The sequence below is a fragment of the Malaclemys terrapin genome, chromosome 25 (assembly GCF_027887155.1).
Source record: "Malaclemys terrapin pileata isolate rMalTer1 chromosome 25, rMalTer1.hap1, whole genome shotgun sequence".
In the NCBI taxonomy this organism is placed as follows: domain Eukaryota; kingdom Metazoa; phylum Chordata; order Testudines; family Emydidae; genus Malaclemys; species Malaclemys terrapin.
In genome coordinates, this window is record NC_071529.1 from 16,188,053 (window position 1) to 16,204,529 (window position 16,477).

The following is a 16,477-nucleotide window of genomic DNA, read 5'->3' on the forward strand; positions in this document are numbered from 1 at the left end:
AATCTTCATCCCTACAGCCGTTACCTTTATAGCTTGTATACTGCACCATTAGTTAGCAACAGAACAGAATAGTTAGATCAGGGGTCGGCAATGTTTGGCACGTGGCTCGCCGGGGTAAGCACCCTGGTGGGCTGGGCCAGTTTATTTACTTGCTGATGCGGCAGGTTCGGCTGATGGCGGCCCCCACTGGCCAATGGGGGCAGTGGGCGAGCGATGTGCTGGCTACTCCCCCATTGGCCCGGGACGGCAAACCGCGGCCAGTGGGGGCTGCGTCCAGCCGAACCTGCCGTGTCAGCAGGTAAATAAACTGGCCCGGCCCGCCAGGGTGCTTACCCTGGGTTAGATCATTACGCATGCCAAAACGTTGCCGACCCCTGGGTTAGATCGTTGGTAACTAAAAACTGGAGTCAGCAAGGACACAAATGGGCACCAACAGGGTCAGATGATGTCTTAATAGGAAAAACCAAAACTTCTGGAAGCTCAAGTGCACCCATTTCATATATGGGCTGTGGGTGGCGAGGAAGAGGCTACCTTGGCCTTGAGGGCTGGATGTGAGAGGATTGTCAATTTTAAAAAACGTGCTGACAAACGGAAAAAACGTGGCGTGGGGAAAATACTCCTTTTCCATTTTGTGTAGGTGAGGGGCAGGGAGCTGCATGTGAAATGTTGGTCTGTCAGGCTCCCTGGTTTGGTTCCCGGTGGTGGTGGTGGTGGGGGTTACACGACTGCAGGGGGGAGATAAACGCCTTCAAAAAGGAGATTTTGAGTGGCAGGCTCCGCCCAGTGGCCAAGGGGCTGGGGGCAGCTGTAGCGCCGCGCCCCGCTTTCAGCGCCCCGCAATGTGCACGGGGGGGTTGCGGTGCTGCCCCCTCCAGCCAGGCCGCGCCGTGCTCGGCGCTGTACCCTCTGCACCGCGCACGCTCCCCGCCGCTCTGGGGAGGAGCGCTGAGCTCGCGCGGCCCGGCCAAGGGAGGGGGCGTTGGGCCGCTTCCGCCCCCATCCCGCGCGTGCGCCGTCGCCCTGTGCGGGAGGAAGCGGAAGTCAGGTGACCGGCATGGCGGGGTGAAAGGTCGGCGAAGCGGTCGCTCCTTCCTTTTCCGGTTTGGGCGCCATCGCAGCCGGAGCCTCGGTGAGTCCCGGGGGGGGGGGATTGTATCGGCCGCCATCCGCGGGGCGGCGGGGCCGGGCGGGGGGCGCTGGGCGCGGGGGGGGGCGCGGGGCCGGGGGCTGTTCCTGCCGGGACCCGCGGGGCCGGGCTGGTAACGCGTCTTGTCTCCTGGCAGCGATGGGGAAGTTCATGAAGCCCGGGAAGGTGGTGCTGGTCCTGGCGGGGCGCTACTCGGGGCGCAAGGCGGTCATCGTGAAGGTGAGTCCCGTCTCCGAGCTCCGCGTACGGCCTGCAAGAGCCGGGCAGTTGCCGTGGGCAGTGGCGGCCCTGCCCCAGCCCGCCCGCGTGGTGGGCTCCCTCTGGGGTAGGCGAGGGAAGGCGCCGCCTACGGATCGGGGGGTTCGCGACTGATTCGCTCCCCTCCCTTGGGTGCCATGTAAACATGGGTCACGCTTGGAGCCGTAGGAGTCTCCCCTGTCTGTGCTATCGCGGTCTAGCCAGAGGCCTGCTCTGAGCGTGAGGTTGGGGATTTATGGTGTGGGGTGCTTAATTCTCGTGTGGGTTAAATCCACCGTAGTTCCTGTGTGTGTTCAGTGAGGGTCGGTTCAGGTTTGCTGAGTGGGTCACAGAGAGGCCAGTGCACAGACATTCTTGTCTAGTGGTTAGGCACTAATCTAGGATTTGGGAGACCCAGGCCCGATTTGCTGCTGTGGTGCAGATTTGCTTTTGGACCTTGGACGAGTCACTGAATCCCTCTGGGTGCAGCTGGCGGTGTGATTCCCGGCAGGGATAAACCTGTGCTGGGAATCCAACCCACCTGGAGCCGTGCAGGGATAACCTCCGTGCCTCAGTTTCTCACCTGTAAATGGGTATAATAGCACTGCTACCTCACAGGGGGATTGTGAGGATAAATACATAAAAGACTGTGAGGCGCTCAGATCTTACAGTGACAAGGGCTGGATAAGCACGTAAGGTACTTAGACATCTGCTTTCTCTGTGTTACCTAGGAGCATCTGGAAACCTGTCATCCATATGCCGCTTGTCGGGCTGAGAACGGAGGTGTCTAGAAACGTTAGCTCGTAGAGCTAGATAGTTTGAGGTTGTTGTGTATATCCTGTGGTTATTCATGGGAGTTGCACCCCTGCAGAAGAGACACCTCTAAAAATTCCATGGAATACAGCCTGAGCATTCTGGGGGCTTCCCTTAGTGCTGCTTTTTGTGGCATGCGGGCTTTAGATCTGCTCACGTAGCAGAGGATTTTCTTTTGGGTTCTGTGCACCCTGCCATTTGGCTATCTCTCCAATGCCTTAAATTCATTAGGCTTTAGCAGTTTTTCTGTTCAAAAGGTAGAAGAATCTGTGGTGACCTCCCAGAATCCAGGTTTCTGTGCATTGCTAATAGGTCTCCTGTGTGTTTCAGAACATTGATGATGGCACCTCGGACCGACCGTATAGCCACGCCCTGGTGGCTGGTATCGATCGGTACCCACGGAAGGTAACTGCTGCAATGGGCAAAAAGAAGATAGCGAAGAGGTCCAAGATCAAATCTTTTGTGAAGGTTTATAACTACAACCATTTAATGCCCACCAGGTGAGCAGGCTCGGGGCTCACTGTGAAGTGCTGCTAGTAGAACTAGTAAACTACTTTAGTTTCCTTCAACATGGCAAAAGCAGATTTTCTCTTTGGTAAAGCCTAGAAACCTGCTTCTCTGAGATTTCCTCAGTTATGTCCTTATGCAGCTCAATGAATAGATTTGCAGGATGCTGACTTGGGTGGCCAGTGATAATTATCTTGGAGGAGTCAAAAGTTGAGGTGGGACATTCATGATCTTCCCCATCCCTTTATCATGGGGATTCAGGCTGACACTCTCGCTGTGGGAGAGGTCGGTGGACAAATTCAATTGTCCACAAATGCATCTCTTGTGGCATTGGCCATTATTTAGGCCTTTCATTTTTTTTTTTTCCTTTGGCTGGAGAGACAGCCTTCCTCCTGTGAGCTCTGAAGAGGATTTGTAATAATGATCTGGATCTCCTTGGTAAGGGGCTTGGAGATCTACTGATGGACAGTGCAAGAGAAGGAGCTGAGTATTGGGAATTGTAGCCGAACCAGCATTTCATGATACTGTCACTGGCCTTCCCTTCCCCACTTCTAGTGTTGTGTGCTGCTGAGTGCACGCTGAGGGCAAAGCAAGGCTGCTTGGCACCTCTCATGCCATCTGCTGGCTCAGAGTGCTTGAGGACTCCCGGGTCACTAGGGATGCTGGCCTGAGTCTGTCTTTTAGGTATGTTTTAACGGTCACCATTCTGTGGGTTGGCAGGAGACGTGCACTGTCTAGCCAGACTTAGGCTAGCTATCTAGCATCCTGGCGTGTGGGTGTTTCAAAGCCTGCTGTTTCCCCTCTCTCAGGTATTCCGTTGATATTCCTCTGGACAAAACCGTTGTCAATAAAGATGTGTTCAGGGACCCTGCACTGAAACGCAAGGCAAGGCGCGAAGCCAAGGTGAAATTTGAGGAAAGGTGAGTTGGAAACTTTTCTCCCTCCTCCAGCTGCTTGTTACATTTTTCACTCCTTTATTGAACTGTAGGAATCTGTTTATACTTTAGTTTCTGAGTCATTGAAACCTGCAACCCAGCCCCCAGCTTGTTCTCGCCCTCCAGTGAAGTGTGTCCAGCCTGACAGCTGTTGGCTGGGAGACCCCAAGAAACAGCGGGTTCCTATAGCACTGATGTCCTAGCATGCTCCTGAATGGGGTTGTGCTGGCCCTGCAGTGACAGTAACTGGGGGTCTGGCTGCCGGAGGCTGTTAAGATCCTTTGCATTAACTGTAAATTAACACCAGGCCTCATCCTAAATTAATATTTACATACTTCCCTCCTTCATGTAAAGTGCTCCTACCTTTTCAGCTGGATACGTATAGTTTTTCACTTCCTGTCCTTCAGTGTGCACTCTTCCACCCCCAAGGAGGTTGCATGCTAGTGGTGGGGGCAGGATTCTTGCAAAGCAATGTGTTATGGTAACAAGATTTAATCCTGCACTTGCACAAGCAGCTGTGAACATACTGCAGGGAGCAACCTTGGGGGGGGAGGGGGGCAGAAGAAAGGGGAGGAGTAGGAGCAGCTAGGACCTTAAAGGGGCTGTTTCCTAATTTTGGTCTCCTGACATCCTGTTCCTTAGTTACCTGTTAGGTGCATGTCACTGGATTCCCTTCCCTATGTGCATGACTCCAGCTTAGCAATCAGTGCTTGAGGCTGATTGATTTGCCTTCTCAGTGGCCTGTTTCAGAGCCTCCCCTTCAAAGGAAGGAATTCCGACTAGCATCCCCCTCAGCAAGAGGCAAACATCTTTTCTTGGGCCTGCCTGCAGAGGGACTATTGGCTTCTACAGCCATCCTCACCACCTTGGCTCCTGTGTTAGCAGCAGGCTTATGCGGCTGTATCTGTTCTGGCTTGGGGCTGTGCAGATGGCATTGTTGACTTTGAAGTTGTGAAATACTTAGTGGGAACTGTCAGTCCTGCAACTGCCAAGAGTTGCTGCCCCTGTTGTCTTGCTGACTATAAAGGTTAAAGAGGAAATTGTAGGCCTCATTTAACTTGGTGTGGGGCACAAATCTCCATGCTGCACTTAACCAAACAGCCAGAGAAGCTAGTTCTGTCCAGGCAGATGCTGTTTTACGTTCTGGGTTATTCCCCTCCAAGTGAGGCACTGGCCCAGGATTTGGTGCAGGGGGTGGCATTTTTCCTTTGCTTTCCCCTCTCTCCAAAGGCCTGTCATGCCTACTAGCAGGCTCGCTCCAGCTTCCTGTAGCACTTCTGATGTGGCCAAAGGAGTCACTGCATAGCAATGAGGTCGCTCCCTCTTCACAAGGAGCTGAACTCACTGCTTCCATGGTGCTCTCCGGCCAAGAGTCCCACGCAAGTTCTCCCCCCCCCCCCCCTCCCCCCCCCCCCCCAAGGATTGGGGAAGGGAGGTAGTGGCTGCTCCAGAGCCCAACTCCGGCCGGGCAGATGTGAGCGTCAGTGGGCCTGAAGCTTGGGCTGAGGCTCGTTCGGGACACTGGTGCCAAGCGTTCCCTAACGTGTGGATTGTGCCTTTCTTTCAGATACAAGACTGGCAAGAATAAGTGGTTCTTCCAGAAGCTGCGATTCTAAACTTGTAACATGGCTGCATCAATAAATGTGTATTCAAAACCATTTTGTTGCCCTGTAAAATGTTCCCTGGTGCGAAGCATCTGGCTTTGCAGTGTAAACATCACTTGCTCTGTGCTTCGATGAGATGACTTGCAGGGGTAATTACAGTCCAAGCCAGCCAGGAAGGGATTCATGGAGTGTTAAATGGAATTAAATACTAACCGAGCTGGCTTTGGAGAACTGCCCTACGAGTCGGCTCTGTATCTGATGCCTTCCCCACACAGTGTTGAGAGCAGATGACAAAGCTGCTCCACCTTTCCAGCAATGGAGGCAGGGTAGTCGAAAGTGCTCTGAATGTGAATTCAGGTCACTCATGGGGAGGGAAATGATTCGGGGTCCTGCTATTCCAGCTGGCTTTGGTTCTTTGGCTAAGAAATGGGAGTGATGTGTTCGTGGGGGGCGGGGAGGGTCATTGTTTTCCAGTTGCCTTTGCCAAGTATTGGTCTTTCTGGCAAGTGGCAACTTTGTCTGATTCAAAGAGTCTCCAACTGCATCACTGGCCTTTGGGAGCAGAAGCGAAATGAAGGTGGGCTGAGCTCAGCAGCCGGGAGAGGTAATTTAGAGGGTTTATTGTGCAAAAATTGTGACATTGCTTCATCAAAAAGGTTTCATGAGCACCTAGCTGATGACTTATTAGAGGGGCCTTCGGGGAAAGTCAAGATCAGGAACTGAAGAGTTGGAGACAAATAAGCTTCTGGTCTCCCCCACAGCGATTCAGGGTCCCTACGCACGGCATGAGGTTAGTTGGGGAGATTCGGCCCTTGCCAGGATCCCACTCCTGGGAAGGGAGGATCATTTCGCTGAGAGATTCTCTTCGCTCCCTGAATCACAAAGCTTTGCCTTGTCCTAGTTTCTTTAAATGCCCTCTTTCGTCTCTCTCTTTCTCTCCCCCCAACCCCCCAAAGTGTCAGTGTGACTGTACGGGCCTGCACACCGCTGCTGGCTAAATGACACCATCCATCAGAGTTCGCTGCTGCCGTTACCCTGTTCCTTGCCAAGGGCAGCATCTGGCCCCAAGACCGAAATGAACGTCCAGGGGTGTCTGTTACTCTTGGGCCTTGTTTGCACGGGGGGGGGGGCAGCACTGATTAAATCAGCTTTACCCCTGTGTGGACGCATTCGCAGCCGATAGGGTGACCAGAGAGCAAGTATGAAAAATTGGGACAGAGGGTGGGGGTAAGAGGCACCTATATAAGAAAAATCCCCAAATATGGGGACTGTCCCTATAAAATCGGGACAATGGTCTCCCTAGCTGCGGTGTCAGTGCCTTGGTCCCGTGCAGACCGGCACTGGGGCGGTCCCTGGTGGGGCCGCGGGTCTCCTCGCCCTGGGGCACCGGGCTCTGCCTCTGGCCGGGGCTGCGGGGCTGGGCTGCTCGCAGGCGGCTCGGCGGGGCGGGGCGGGGCATGGGCCGGCCGGGAAACGAAAGTGAAAGGGGCCGGAGTCGGGCAGGAAGCGCCGACACCGCTGCAGGAGGCTGGGGCGGTGAGAGGGGCTGCAAATTCCGCATGGGGGGGCGCCCTGCTCTGAGCCCCCGGGGTGCTGGGGGGGCGGTCCCTGCCCCGGGGTGCGTGGGGCCCATTGCATGCCCTGGGTCCGCTAGGGTGTTAGGGGCTTGTACAGTCCACCCCCTTTTTACAGGGTCTCCCAGTGTTCTCCCCACTGGGGGGGGAGGGCTCTGTGCCCCCTCCCTGGGGTCTGGCAGAGCCCCACCCTCATTGTTTCCAGCCCAGGTGCCCCAGGAGCGCTGCCTCCCCAAGTCCCTGTGTGGGGTGACCAGGGAAGCCCCTTTGTGCTCCGTTCCAGGGATTCCCTCCCACCCTGGGGTGTTGCAGTCCTGAGGACCGGGCACCAGCCCCATGGGAACAGGGCCCATTTGCCCCCCATCTGGGAACTGGTCCCAGCCTGACATTTGGGAGCCACCCCTCCCTTTAGACTGTGTCTCCTGTCGCTCCCTGGGGTTTCTGGGCACCTGCAGGTGAAGGGCAGGGCCAGTCCTGAAGGGGGGAGGGGGCGCAATCAGATCAGAGTGACCTGCGGTGAACATGGGGTGAGCGCTCACCTGTCACCCCAAGCCTCCTCACCCCCCTGAGTCTGGAGAAATGCTCCACGCTCCAGTGATGGGCGAGTCAGGAAGGCCCAGGTCCAGGAGACCGGGGTATGCTTGGGTCTCCCCTGCGTGGCGCGCCCCTATCACTGGAGAGCCATTGCTCAGCATGGTGCTGCTGGGGGAGATTCGGGGAGGGGGGGTTGATTTTGGTGCCAGATTCTGACACTTTGGTGCTTTCTCTCCCCAGGTGTGAGTGACACAATGACAGATTCAGAAGAGGTAACTGGGCACCAGGCGAGTCAGTCCCTGTCCTGGGCTTTTGAAAGGCAAAGTGGAAATTAACGTTTCCTGGGAGGGCACCAGGAGGTTATTTGTTTGAGGCCTGGTCTTCACTAGGAAATTAGGGTTGTATAACTCCGTCGCTCAGGGGTGTGAAAAATCCAACCCCCCCGAGAGACGCAGCTCACCCGACCTAACCCTGGTGTAGACAGCGCTCTCCCATCGACTGGCCGCCTCTCCGAGGTGCATTACCGCTCCCGTCCACGTGGGCAGCGTCTTCACTGAAGTGCTAGAGCAGCCCAGCTGCAGCGCTTTGAGTCTAGATGAGCCCTGAGCGCGGGAGCTGGAGATCACACCGGGCAAAGGAACAGCCTGAGTCCAGCAGGAAAGTTTCTTCCCCACCCCCATGTGGATTCTGGCTCCACCCCCACCCCTCTGGCTCCACCCACATTGAATGCTGACCCCTGTGCTGGTGGAGCTAGAGAGCTCATGTGCAGATGGTGACTGGCATAGCCCATGGCACGGGCTGCCCCGTGATACAGCGTGTGGGCTCTGGGGTCACTCACCTCTCTTGGCTTTTAGGAGTCTTTTGTCCGTCTGCCTGATGAGCTCACACTGGAGAACAGCTCCCCCGAGATGACACCCGAACGCCTGCAGCAGGAGATTGAGAAATACAAGGTGGGTCCCTGCCCAGGTACTGCAGTTTGGGCACGTGAGCCGATGGCGGGATGGGGCAGGGGCTGCGAATGCGCCTACCAGCTGCAGTTCCCTCCGCAGTGTGCGGTTAATAGAGGCCCAGCCCGAGACGATTCTGGGCTGATAGTGCCTGGGTGTAGCCTTGCAGAGCAGCCCCGGGGAGCCTGACGTTCCCTTCGGTGTCTCTCCCAGGAACGCTGTCAGGCGCTGGAACAAGACTGGCTAGAGCTGGGGATGGCGAAGGAAGCCGCTGAGCAGAGGACACAAGGATTCCAGAGAGAAGCCGAACTCCTCCGTGGGAAACTGGAGAGAGAGAAGTGTCTGAGCAGGGAGCTGGAGCCCTCCTACCAGGCTGGTTTCTAGGAATAGGCCCCTTGCACCCCACCCTCCCCTGATGCATTTAGTCTGAGTCTAGTGAACATATCACAGAACCACAGCACAGTCTGGCACAACTGGCCACCTCTGCTCAGCGAAGTCCTAGGGCTGGAGTAGCAGGGGCTGCGGGTGGGTGTGAGGGACGCGCAGGGCTGGGGTGGCAGGGGCTGCGGGTGGGTGTGAGGGACGCGCAGGGCTGGAGTAGCAGGGGCTGCGGGTGGGTGTGAGGGACGCGCAGGGCTGGGTGGCAGGGGCTGCAGGAGGGTGTGAGGGATGCGCAGGGCTGGAGTAGCAGGGGCTGCGGGTGGGTGTGAGGGAATAGCAGGGCTGGAGTAGCAGGGGCTGCGGGTGGGTGTGAGGGACGCGCAGGGCTGGGGTAACGGGGCTGTGGGTGGGTGTGAGGGATGCGCAGGGCTGGGGTAACGGGGCTGCGGGTGGGTGTGAGGGACGCGCAGGGCTGGGGTAACGGGGCTGCGGGTGGGTGTGAGGGACGCGCAGGGCTGGGTGGCAGGGGCTGCAGGAGGGTGTGAGGGACGCGCAGGGCTGGGGTGGCAAGGGCTGCGGGTGGGTGTGAGGGACGCGCAGGGCTGGGGTAACGGGGCTGCGGGTGGGTGTGAGGGACGCGCAGGGCTGGGGTGGCAAGGGCTGCGGGTGGGTGTGAGGGACGCGCAGGGCTGGGGTAACGGGGCTGCGGGTGGGTGTGAGGGACGCGCAGGGCTGGGGTAGCAGGGGCTGCGGGTGGGTGTGAGGGACGCGCAGGGCTGGGGTAACGGGGCTGCGGGTGGGTGTGAGGGACGCGCAGGGCTGGGTGGCAGGGGCTGCAGGAGGGTGTGAGGGACGCGCAGGGCTGGGGTGGCAAGGGCTGCGGGTGGGTGTGAGGGACGCGCAGGGCTGGGGTAACGGGGCTGCGGGTGGGTGTGAGGGACGCGCAGGGCTGGGGTGGCAAGGGCTGCGGGTGGGTGTGAGGGACGCGCAGGGCTGGGGTAACGGGGCTGCGGGTGGGTGTGAGGGACGCGCAGGGCTGGGGTAGCAGGGGCTGCGGGTGGGTGTGAGGGACGCGCAGGGCTGGGGTAACGGGGCTGCGGGTGGGTGTGAGGGACGCGCAGGGCTGGGGTAGCAGGGGCTGCGGGTGGGTGTGAGGGACGCGCAGGGCTGGGGTAACGGGGCTGCGGGTGGGTGTGAGGGACGCGCAGGGCTGGGGTAACGGGGCTGCGGGTGGGTGTGAGGGACGCGCAGGGCTGGGGTAGCAGGGGCTGCGGGTGGGTGTGAGGGACGCGCAGGGCTGGGGTAACGGGGCTGCGGGTGGGTGTGAGGGACGCGCAGGGCTGGGGTAGCAGGGGCTGCGGGTGGGTGTGAGGGACGCGCAGGGCTGGGGTAACGGGGCTGCGGGTGGGTGTGAGGGACGCGCAGGGCTGGGGTGGCAGGGGCTGCGGGTGGGTGTGAGGGACGCGCTGGGCGGGGGTAGCAGGGGCTGCGGGTGGGTGTGAGGGACGCGCAGGGCTGGGGTAACGGGGCTGCGGGTGGGTGTGAGGGACGCGCAGGGCTGGGGTAGCAGGGGCTGCGGGTGGGTGTGAGGGACGCGCAGGGCTGGGGTAGCAGGGGCTGCGGGTGGGTGTGAGGGACGCGCAGGGCTGGGGTAACGGGGCTGCGGGTGGGTGTGAGGGACGCGCAGGGCTGGGGTAACGGGGCTGCGGGTGGGTGTGAGGGACGCGCAGGGCTGGGGTAACGGGGCTGCGGGTGGGTGTGAGGGACGCGCAGGGCTGGGGTGGCAGGGGCTGCGGGTGGGTGTGAGGGACGCGCTGGGCGGGGGTAGCAGGGGCTGCGGGTGGGTGTGAGGGACGCGCAGGGCTGGGGTGGCAGGGGCTGCGGGTGGGTGTGAGGGACGCGCAGGGCTGGGGTAACGGGGCTGCGGGTGGGTGTGAGGGACGCGCAGGGCTGGGGTAACGGGGCTGCGGGTGGGTGTGAGGGACGCGCAGGGCTGGGGTAACGGGGCTGCGGGTGGGTGTGAGGGACGCGCTGGGCTGGGGTAGCAGGGGCTGCGGGTGGGTGTGAGGGACGCGCAGGGCTGGGGTAGCAGGGGCTGCGGGTGGGTGTGAGGGACGCGCAGGGCTGGGGTGGCAGGGGCTGCGGGTGGGTGTGAGGGACGCGCAGGGCTGGGGTAGCAGGGGCTGCGGGTGGGTGTGAGGGACGCGCTGGGCGGGGGTGGCAGGGGCTGCGGGTGGGTGTGAGGGACGCACAGGGCTGGAATCATGGGGGGTCCAGTGGCAGAGCTTCCCTGCCCCCCCACTCTGATTAGCTTTTCCTTCCTTCCTGAAGGAGCTTTGTCTGGCCAAGGAGGAAAGGGGCAAGTTGCTTCAGGAAAAGCAGGAGCTGGAAAAGGAGCTGGAGGAGCTGGAGGAGAGGAGAGTGGCCTGGGAGGCGCAAGCGAAGGTAAGGAAGTTCTCAGCAGGGCCTCCAGCCCGCCCCACACATCTGGGGATTGTCACTGAGGGGCCCGTGGGTCCACCTGGGGCTGATCAGTTCAGATGGCAGGTTGCAGTGAGTGAGCTCGACTCCCGTTCTGCTGCTCGGAGGTAGGGTGACCAGAGGCCCTGATTTTATAGGGACAATCCCGATATTTGGGGCTTTTTCTTATATAGGTGCTTATTACCCCCGTCCCGATTTTTCACACTTGCTATCTGGTCACCCTACTCGGAGGGGAGGGGAGGGTACAACAGCCTGCTAGGGGCTCTGCTGAGCCCGGAGTCTGGCTCTTGTGAGAAGAGACGAACACATGGGCTCAGGGCCTTGCTTTTACATCTCAGCCCAGAAGATGCCTCCAGCAGCACAGCGCCCCCCGGCACTGGGGTCGGCGCTGCCTTGGTGGGAGAGCACCCAATACTGACCCTGCTTAGCCTGGGAGATCTGACGGGGCCCTGGCCCGGGGTGCCCTGGTGGCAGGAGTGATACTGTGTGGGGAGCTGCAGGCTCTCGGGTGGGGGCTGGCGGGGATGGGCCCCAGCCATCTCCTCCCTCCCCTCCCTGGGCACAGCACTCCCTCACGCTGCCCGGCGGGCTTTCCCCAGGCGCCGCCCTCCCTGCCGGACAGAAAGATGTTGTTTAAGGGACATGTGACGGAGGCCGAGGACGTGAACGCACTGGTGGTCGCCCCTCGGATCCAGCGTGCACTACCTGGGGGCTCTGCCCTCCTCACCTTCGAGGAGCCGGAGGGTAGGTCTGTTGCTGCAGGCCAGCCTGCCTCTGGTCAGTGCCTAGCCTGGGGAGCATGTCCAGCTCCACACGCACTGGCTAAGACGTGCAGCCTGGCACCCGCCTGGGGTCCCTCCCTCAGAGGTGACTGGCCGGGGCGTGAGGCCCCAGCATTGCCCTTGCCAAGCGCCCTTTAGGCTGCTGTGGCTTGGACCCCTGCTGCCCTTTGCTTTGCCAGACTCCGTCTCCCACCGCCACGCTGCAGAGCCATCCTGTGCGGAGGCCGTGCCCCACGGCCCAGCCCTCCGGTGGGGGGATTCCCTGCCTGGCTTGGCCCTGGCCCTGGCCCATCCCGCCCCAGAGCCCCTGCTTGGCGCTCCCCAGGCCTGAGTGGTTTCTCCCTGTTTGCAGTTGCCCAGAGGATCCTAGAGATGAAGTGGCACGAGGTGAAGCTGGATGAGAGTGCCGCGTGCGAGGGCCGGGTGCGAGTGCAGGCGGAGCCGGTGGAGCTGCTGCTGCCCTCAGCCCTGGAGGTGAGGCCCAGCTGCCAGGGAGTCTGTGCCACATTCCTTGCAGGGGCCTCTCAGCATCCTTGGCCCACTGTCAGCGCCAGGGGATTTTGCTTTCCCCGAGGAACTTCAGCAGCCTCTCGCACGCTGGGGGGCTGGGCTGTGCCCGGCAGGGGCAGGGAGCCTCTCGCACACTGGGGGGCTGGGCTGTGCCCACAGGCAGCCTCTCGCACGCTGGGGGGCTGGGCTGTGCCCAGCAGGAGCAGGGAGCCTCTTGCACGTTGGGGGGCTGGGCTGTGCCCGGCAGGGGCGGGGAGCTTCTCGCACGCTGGGGGGCTGGGCTGTGGCCGGCAGGGGCGGGGGGCCTCTCGCACGCTGGGGGGCGGGGCTGTGGCCGGCAGGGGCGGGGGGCCTCTCGCACGCTGGGGGGCGGGGCTGTGCCCGGCAGGGGCGGGCAGCCTCCCCACATCCTGCAGGGCCGTGTGCCGCTACCTGTTCTCAAGGTCGCCGGGGCTGTGCTCGGTTCCAGCACAAAGCTCCCCCCATTGGAGGCCGGGGGCATGAAGCTCCCGGGTTCCTGCCTCCTGCCATGTCCCAGGCAGCCCTGGCCCCCCCCGCCCCAGGCTGGAGCCGTGACGCCTGGTACCTGCCCCGCAGATCGAGCTGAAGCTGAGTGACAGGTGCATCCTGCTGTCCAGCCTCCCGCGCCTGGATCTCTCTGAGGAGCAGCTGCTGGACAAGCTGGAGCTGTTCTTCAGCAAGGAGAAGAATGGGGGCGGCGAGGTGGAGCAGCGGGAGCTCCTGAGTGATTCTGGGCACGTGGTGCTGACCTTTGTGCACGATGGAGGTACGTGGGGGAGACGCCGAGAGCCGAGGGGGGGCCTGGAGCTCTCATTCCGGGGGGGCACAGCTCCCTGCAGCAGACTGAGCGGTGAGGGGGGCTGGAGTGGGAGGAGACGGATGGCTCCCGTCTCCCAGAGGCTGCACTGGGCTGGGTGCGCTTGGCACAGGATTCCTGGTGTGTGCTTGGGCAGATGCTGCAGGCGCCAATGCTGGTGCCTGAGCGGCCACTTTCGCCCCCCCTGGCGCTGGTGGAAAGGCTCAGCCTGCGGGGTCCAAGCTCCCACCAAGGGAGCAGGAGGTCAGGGCCTCTCTCTTACTCGGCAGTGGCGGAGCAGCTCATGAAGAAAGGACACATCCAAGTCCCCATTGGGAAGCAGACGTACGAGCTCAAAGTGACGCCCTACATGAGTGGACAGATCACAGACCTTCAGGTAGGGGTTGCAAGCCCCAACGCGCTCCCAGTGTGCGCTGGTGCCACCCCCGGCCAGGTGCACCCTACGTGCACTTTGCACAAGCCTATGTGCCCCACCCTCTGCATGCTCCAGCGCTCTCTCGCCCTGGAGGCTGAAGGCACAAGGCCAGCTCAAAGGGTTGATGGTGAAGAGCGTGGGAGGGACAGAGGCAGACAGCTCTGTGGGGCAGGGGCTGTCTCTTGTTCTGTGTCTGCACAGTGCAGAGCACAGTGCGGCCTGGCCCATGACTGGGCTCCGAGGCCCTGTGGAAATACAGATAAGAACAACACTGGGGAGCGGGAATCCCTGCTCTGCATTCCCAGCACTCCCTGCTGCGGGGTCAGACTAGCCGCTCTGCAGGGACCCTGCGCCTAGGGAAGCAGGCAGGTGCTGCAGGAGGCTCTGTGCAGAGCTAAGCAAGGCGCTGGAGCTTGCCCGGCGTGGTCAGGACGTGTGTCACACCCTGCCCTGACTCCTGGGGGGGAGAGGGGGGTCTCTGTGGTGTTTAATTCCATCCGTTGAGATCCCCTGACTGCTCTCCCCGTAGCTCAGCCAACACCTGGCTGTGCCAGCGCGCTCTGCAGGGTCACACCTCTGCTTTCTCCCCCTAGGTCCGTCCATCCGTCTGTGCCAAGACCGTGCTCCTGTCGGGGATCCCGGACATTTTGGACGAGGAGTCCATGAGGGACGCCCTGGAGATTCACTTCCAGAAGCCCAGCCGAGGCGGCGGCGAGGTGGATGCCCTGGGATACGTGCCAGTGGGGAGGCAGGCACTTGCTGTTTTTGAGGAGGACGCGGACTGAAGCTCCTCCATGGACATTAACCCGAACACGAGACAGTCGGCGCCCAGGGACTGGGCCTGAGCCCATGGGTGCTCCGTGTAGTACTGTATAGTTTAATCAGACTCTGATTGGAATTAAAGTATTGTCAAGGCTGAGTGTGGACCTACGGTGTTGTGGAGCTGGGCACGAGCAGGGAGAGAAGGATCGTGTGAGAGCCATGGGGCAAGAGAACCCCGTTTCGGAGCGTCCTGTTTTCGCTCAGCGCAGCGAGCAGGCCCTGGGTGCTCTCCACGAAGCCCTGGCTGGCGACAACACCCAGAATGGGCGACGCGGGCATGGAATGGAGTGAAACGAGCCGTGGGTCTCTGCCCACCACACCCAATAGTGTTTAGGCTCCGCTCGGACCCCTCTTTCCAGCAGGGTGCAGGGTTAACAAATGAGTTTGGAGCCTGGGGGGGTCGGCGTTTAGCCGAACTCTGATGTTTACATGGTGATGTGGTCTCAAAGGAGCGTTATTCAGGGATTCCCCACCCCGAATTTCTGCCCCCGCTGGTGTGGCAGGGGCGTGTGATGTCCAGCCGTGCTGTCACTGTGCGTCAGCCCCACGGCACTGCTGGGAGCAGGGCTGCATTAGCTGGCTGGGCAGGGGGCCCTGGCGGGTGTGGGGTCAGGTCCTTGTCCGTGGGGTGGGCCATGGAGGCAGAGGTTCCTGGGGGTTGCGGGGGGAGGGGGTTGCACACCCAGCAGGACAGACAGACCCCAGCATGACTAGTGTCATGGGGCTGAGCAAACCCTTCTCGAGTGTGTGGGGGAGGGGGGGAGGGGTCCCCTGCTGGGCTCCTCATGCCCACATGCTAGGGAGCAGGCTGCAGACTGAGCCCGAAGTGCTGCCCCGTGCTGGGTTGTGTTGGGGTGGGGGGGCTCCCTAGGGTGCTGTGCTCAGAGCGGGGCAGGGACAGGGTTTGCTGTGGGGCACTAGCTCAGAGGTTTGGGGGGGGGGGCAGAGATGTTGCACTGCCAGCGTAAGCTATGCGGCCGTCCCGCGGGGGAGGGGGGAGTTGTAGGGGCGGGGCGGGTCCCGCGGGGGGGGGGCTGTAGGGGCGGCGGGGCTGTAGGGGCGGGGCGGGTCCCGCGGAGGGGGGGGGCTGTAGGGGCGGGTACCGCGGGGGGGGGGCTGTAGGGGCGGGGCGGGTCCCGCGGAGGGGGGGGCTGTAGGGGCGGGTCCCGCGGGGGGGGGCTGTAGGGGCGGGTCCCGCGGGGGGGGGGGCTGTAGGGGCGGGGCGGGTCCCGGGGGGGGGCTGTAGGGGCGGGGCGGCTCCCGCGGAGTGGGGGGCTGTAGGGGCGGGTCCCGCGGGGGGGGGGCTGTAGGGGCGGGGCGGGTCCCGGGGGGGGGGGGGCTGTAGGGGCGGGGCGGGTCCCGCGGGGGGGGGGGGCTGTAGGGGCGGGGCGGGTCCCGGGGGGGGGGCTGTAGGGGCGGCTCCCGCGGGGGGGGGGGGCTGTAGGGGCGGGGCGGCTCCCGCGGGGCGGAGGGGGGGGCGGCTCCTCGCGGACTTTCACTTTCGTTTCCCGCCGCGGCTGGGCCGGGGCCGGAGCCGGGAGCGGAGCCCGCAGGTACCGGGCGCGGGGGGGGCGGGAAGGAGCCGCGCGCCCCCCCCCATGGGCAGCCCCCCCCCCAGGGGCACACACAGCCCCGCCCCCCCCGGGCCCTCGTGCGCAATGGGGGGCGGGAGTTACTGCCCCGGCCCTGCCCCCCACGCTGGGGGCACCGTCCCGGGGGGGGGGGGGGGCTGGAACTTGGGGTGCGGCCCCCGCCCCCGGCATCACCCGGGGCGGGGCTGGGCGCTTGGGGGGGCGCGGATCTGGCCTGGGGGGTCCGGGGGCCTCAGCCCTCGCTGGCCCCAGTCCCACGTGCTCACTCGGTGCCCTCCGCCAGCCCCCCTCGCTGCCAGGGCCGGGGGGGTCAGCCAAGGGGGCCTGCCCTGGAGCAGAGCCTGGCACCCCCCTGCAC

General features: G+C 62.3%; 2 protein-coding genes across 3 annotated transcripts; both read left to right on the forward strand.

The window, feature by feature from the left end:
• Nucleotides 1-1,024: 1,024 nt before the first annotated feature.
• RPL27 (ribosomal protein L27) lies at nt 1,025-5,297 on the forward strand. Its single transcript, XM_054014089.1, has 5 exons — nt 1,025-1,129; nt 1,284-1,366; nt 2,528-2,697; nt 3,514-3,624; nt 5,207-5,297. Exons 2-5 carry the CDS (start codon nt 1,286-1,288, stop codon nt 5,253-5,255), a joined length of 411 nt encoding a protein of 136 aa, XP_053870064.1. The 5' UTR covers nt 1,025-1,129; nt 1,284-1,285; the 3' UTR covers nt 5,256-5,297.
• A 1,441-nt stretch (nt 5,298-6,738) lies between these two features.
• On the forward strand, nt 6,739-14,624 carry IFI35 (interferon induced protein 35). 2 transcript variants are annotated; one of them, XM_054014081.1, is made up of 10 exons: nt 6,739-6,779; nt 7,592-7,623; nt 8,206-8,301; nt 8,512-8,670; nt 11,011-11,124; nt 11,760-11,904; nt 12,295-12,416; nt 13,050-13,239; nt 13,560-13,666; nt 14,299-14,624. In XM_054014081.1, the coding sequence occupies exons 2-10, from the start codon at nt 7,606-7,608 to the stop codon at nt 14,488-14,490; spliced, it is 1,143 nt and encodes a 380-aa protein (XP_053870056.1). In that variant the 5' UTR covers nt 6,739-6,779; nt 7,592-7,605; the 3' UTR covers nt 14,491-14,624. The 2 variants fall into 2 exon arrangements, with proteins under 2 accessions (XP_053870056.1, XP_053870054.1); XM_054014079.1 differs by having other exon boundaries at nt 6,746-6,779; nt 7,592-7,638.
• Nucleotides 14,625-16,477: the final 1,853 nt, after the last annotated feature.

Excerpts from the sequence above, each read along its gene's own strand:
- RPL27 (XM_054014089.1), top strand. The coding sequence starts at position 1,286 with ATGGGGAAGTTCATGAAGCCCGGGAAGGTGGTGCTGGTCCTGGCGGGG. Across the intron at positions 1,367-2,527 it reads GCAAGGCGGTCATCGTGAAG|AACATTGATGATGGCACCTC; the intron begins GTGAGTCCCGTC and ends TGTGTGTTTCAG. Across the intron at positions 3,625-5,206 it reads AAGGTGAAATTTGAGGAAAG|ATACAAGACTGGCAAGAATA; the intron begins GTGAGTTGGAAA and ends CCTTTCTTTCAG.
- IFI35 (XM_054014079.1), top strand. The coding sequence starts at position 7,606 with ATGACAGATTCAGAAGAGGTAACTGGGCACCAG. Across the intron at positions 8,671-11,010 it reads AGCTGGAGCCCTCCTACCAG|GAGCTTTGTCTGGCCAAGGA; the intron begins GCTGGTTTCTAG and ends TCCTTCCTGAAG. Across the intron at positions 13,667-14,298 it reads GACAGATCACAGACCTTCAG|GTCCGTCCATCCGTCTGTGC; the intron begins GTAGGGGTTGCA and ends TTCTCCCCCTAG.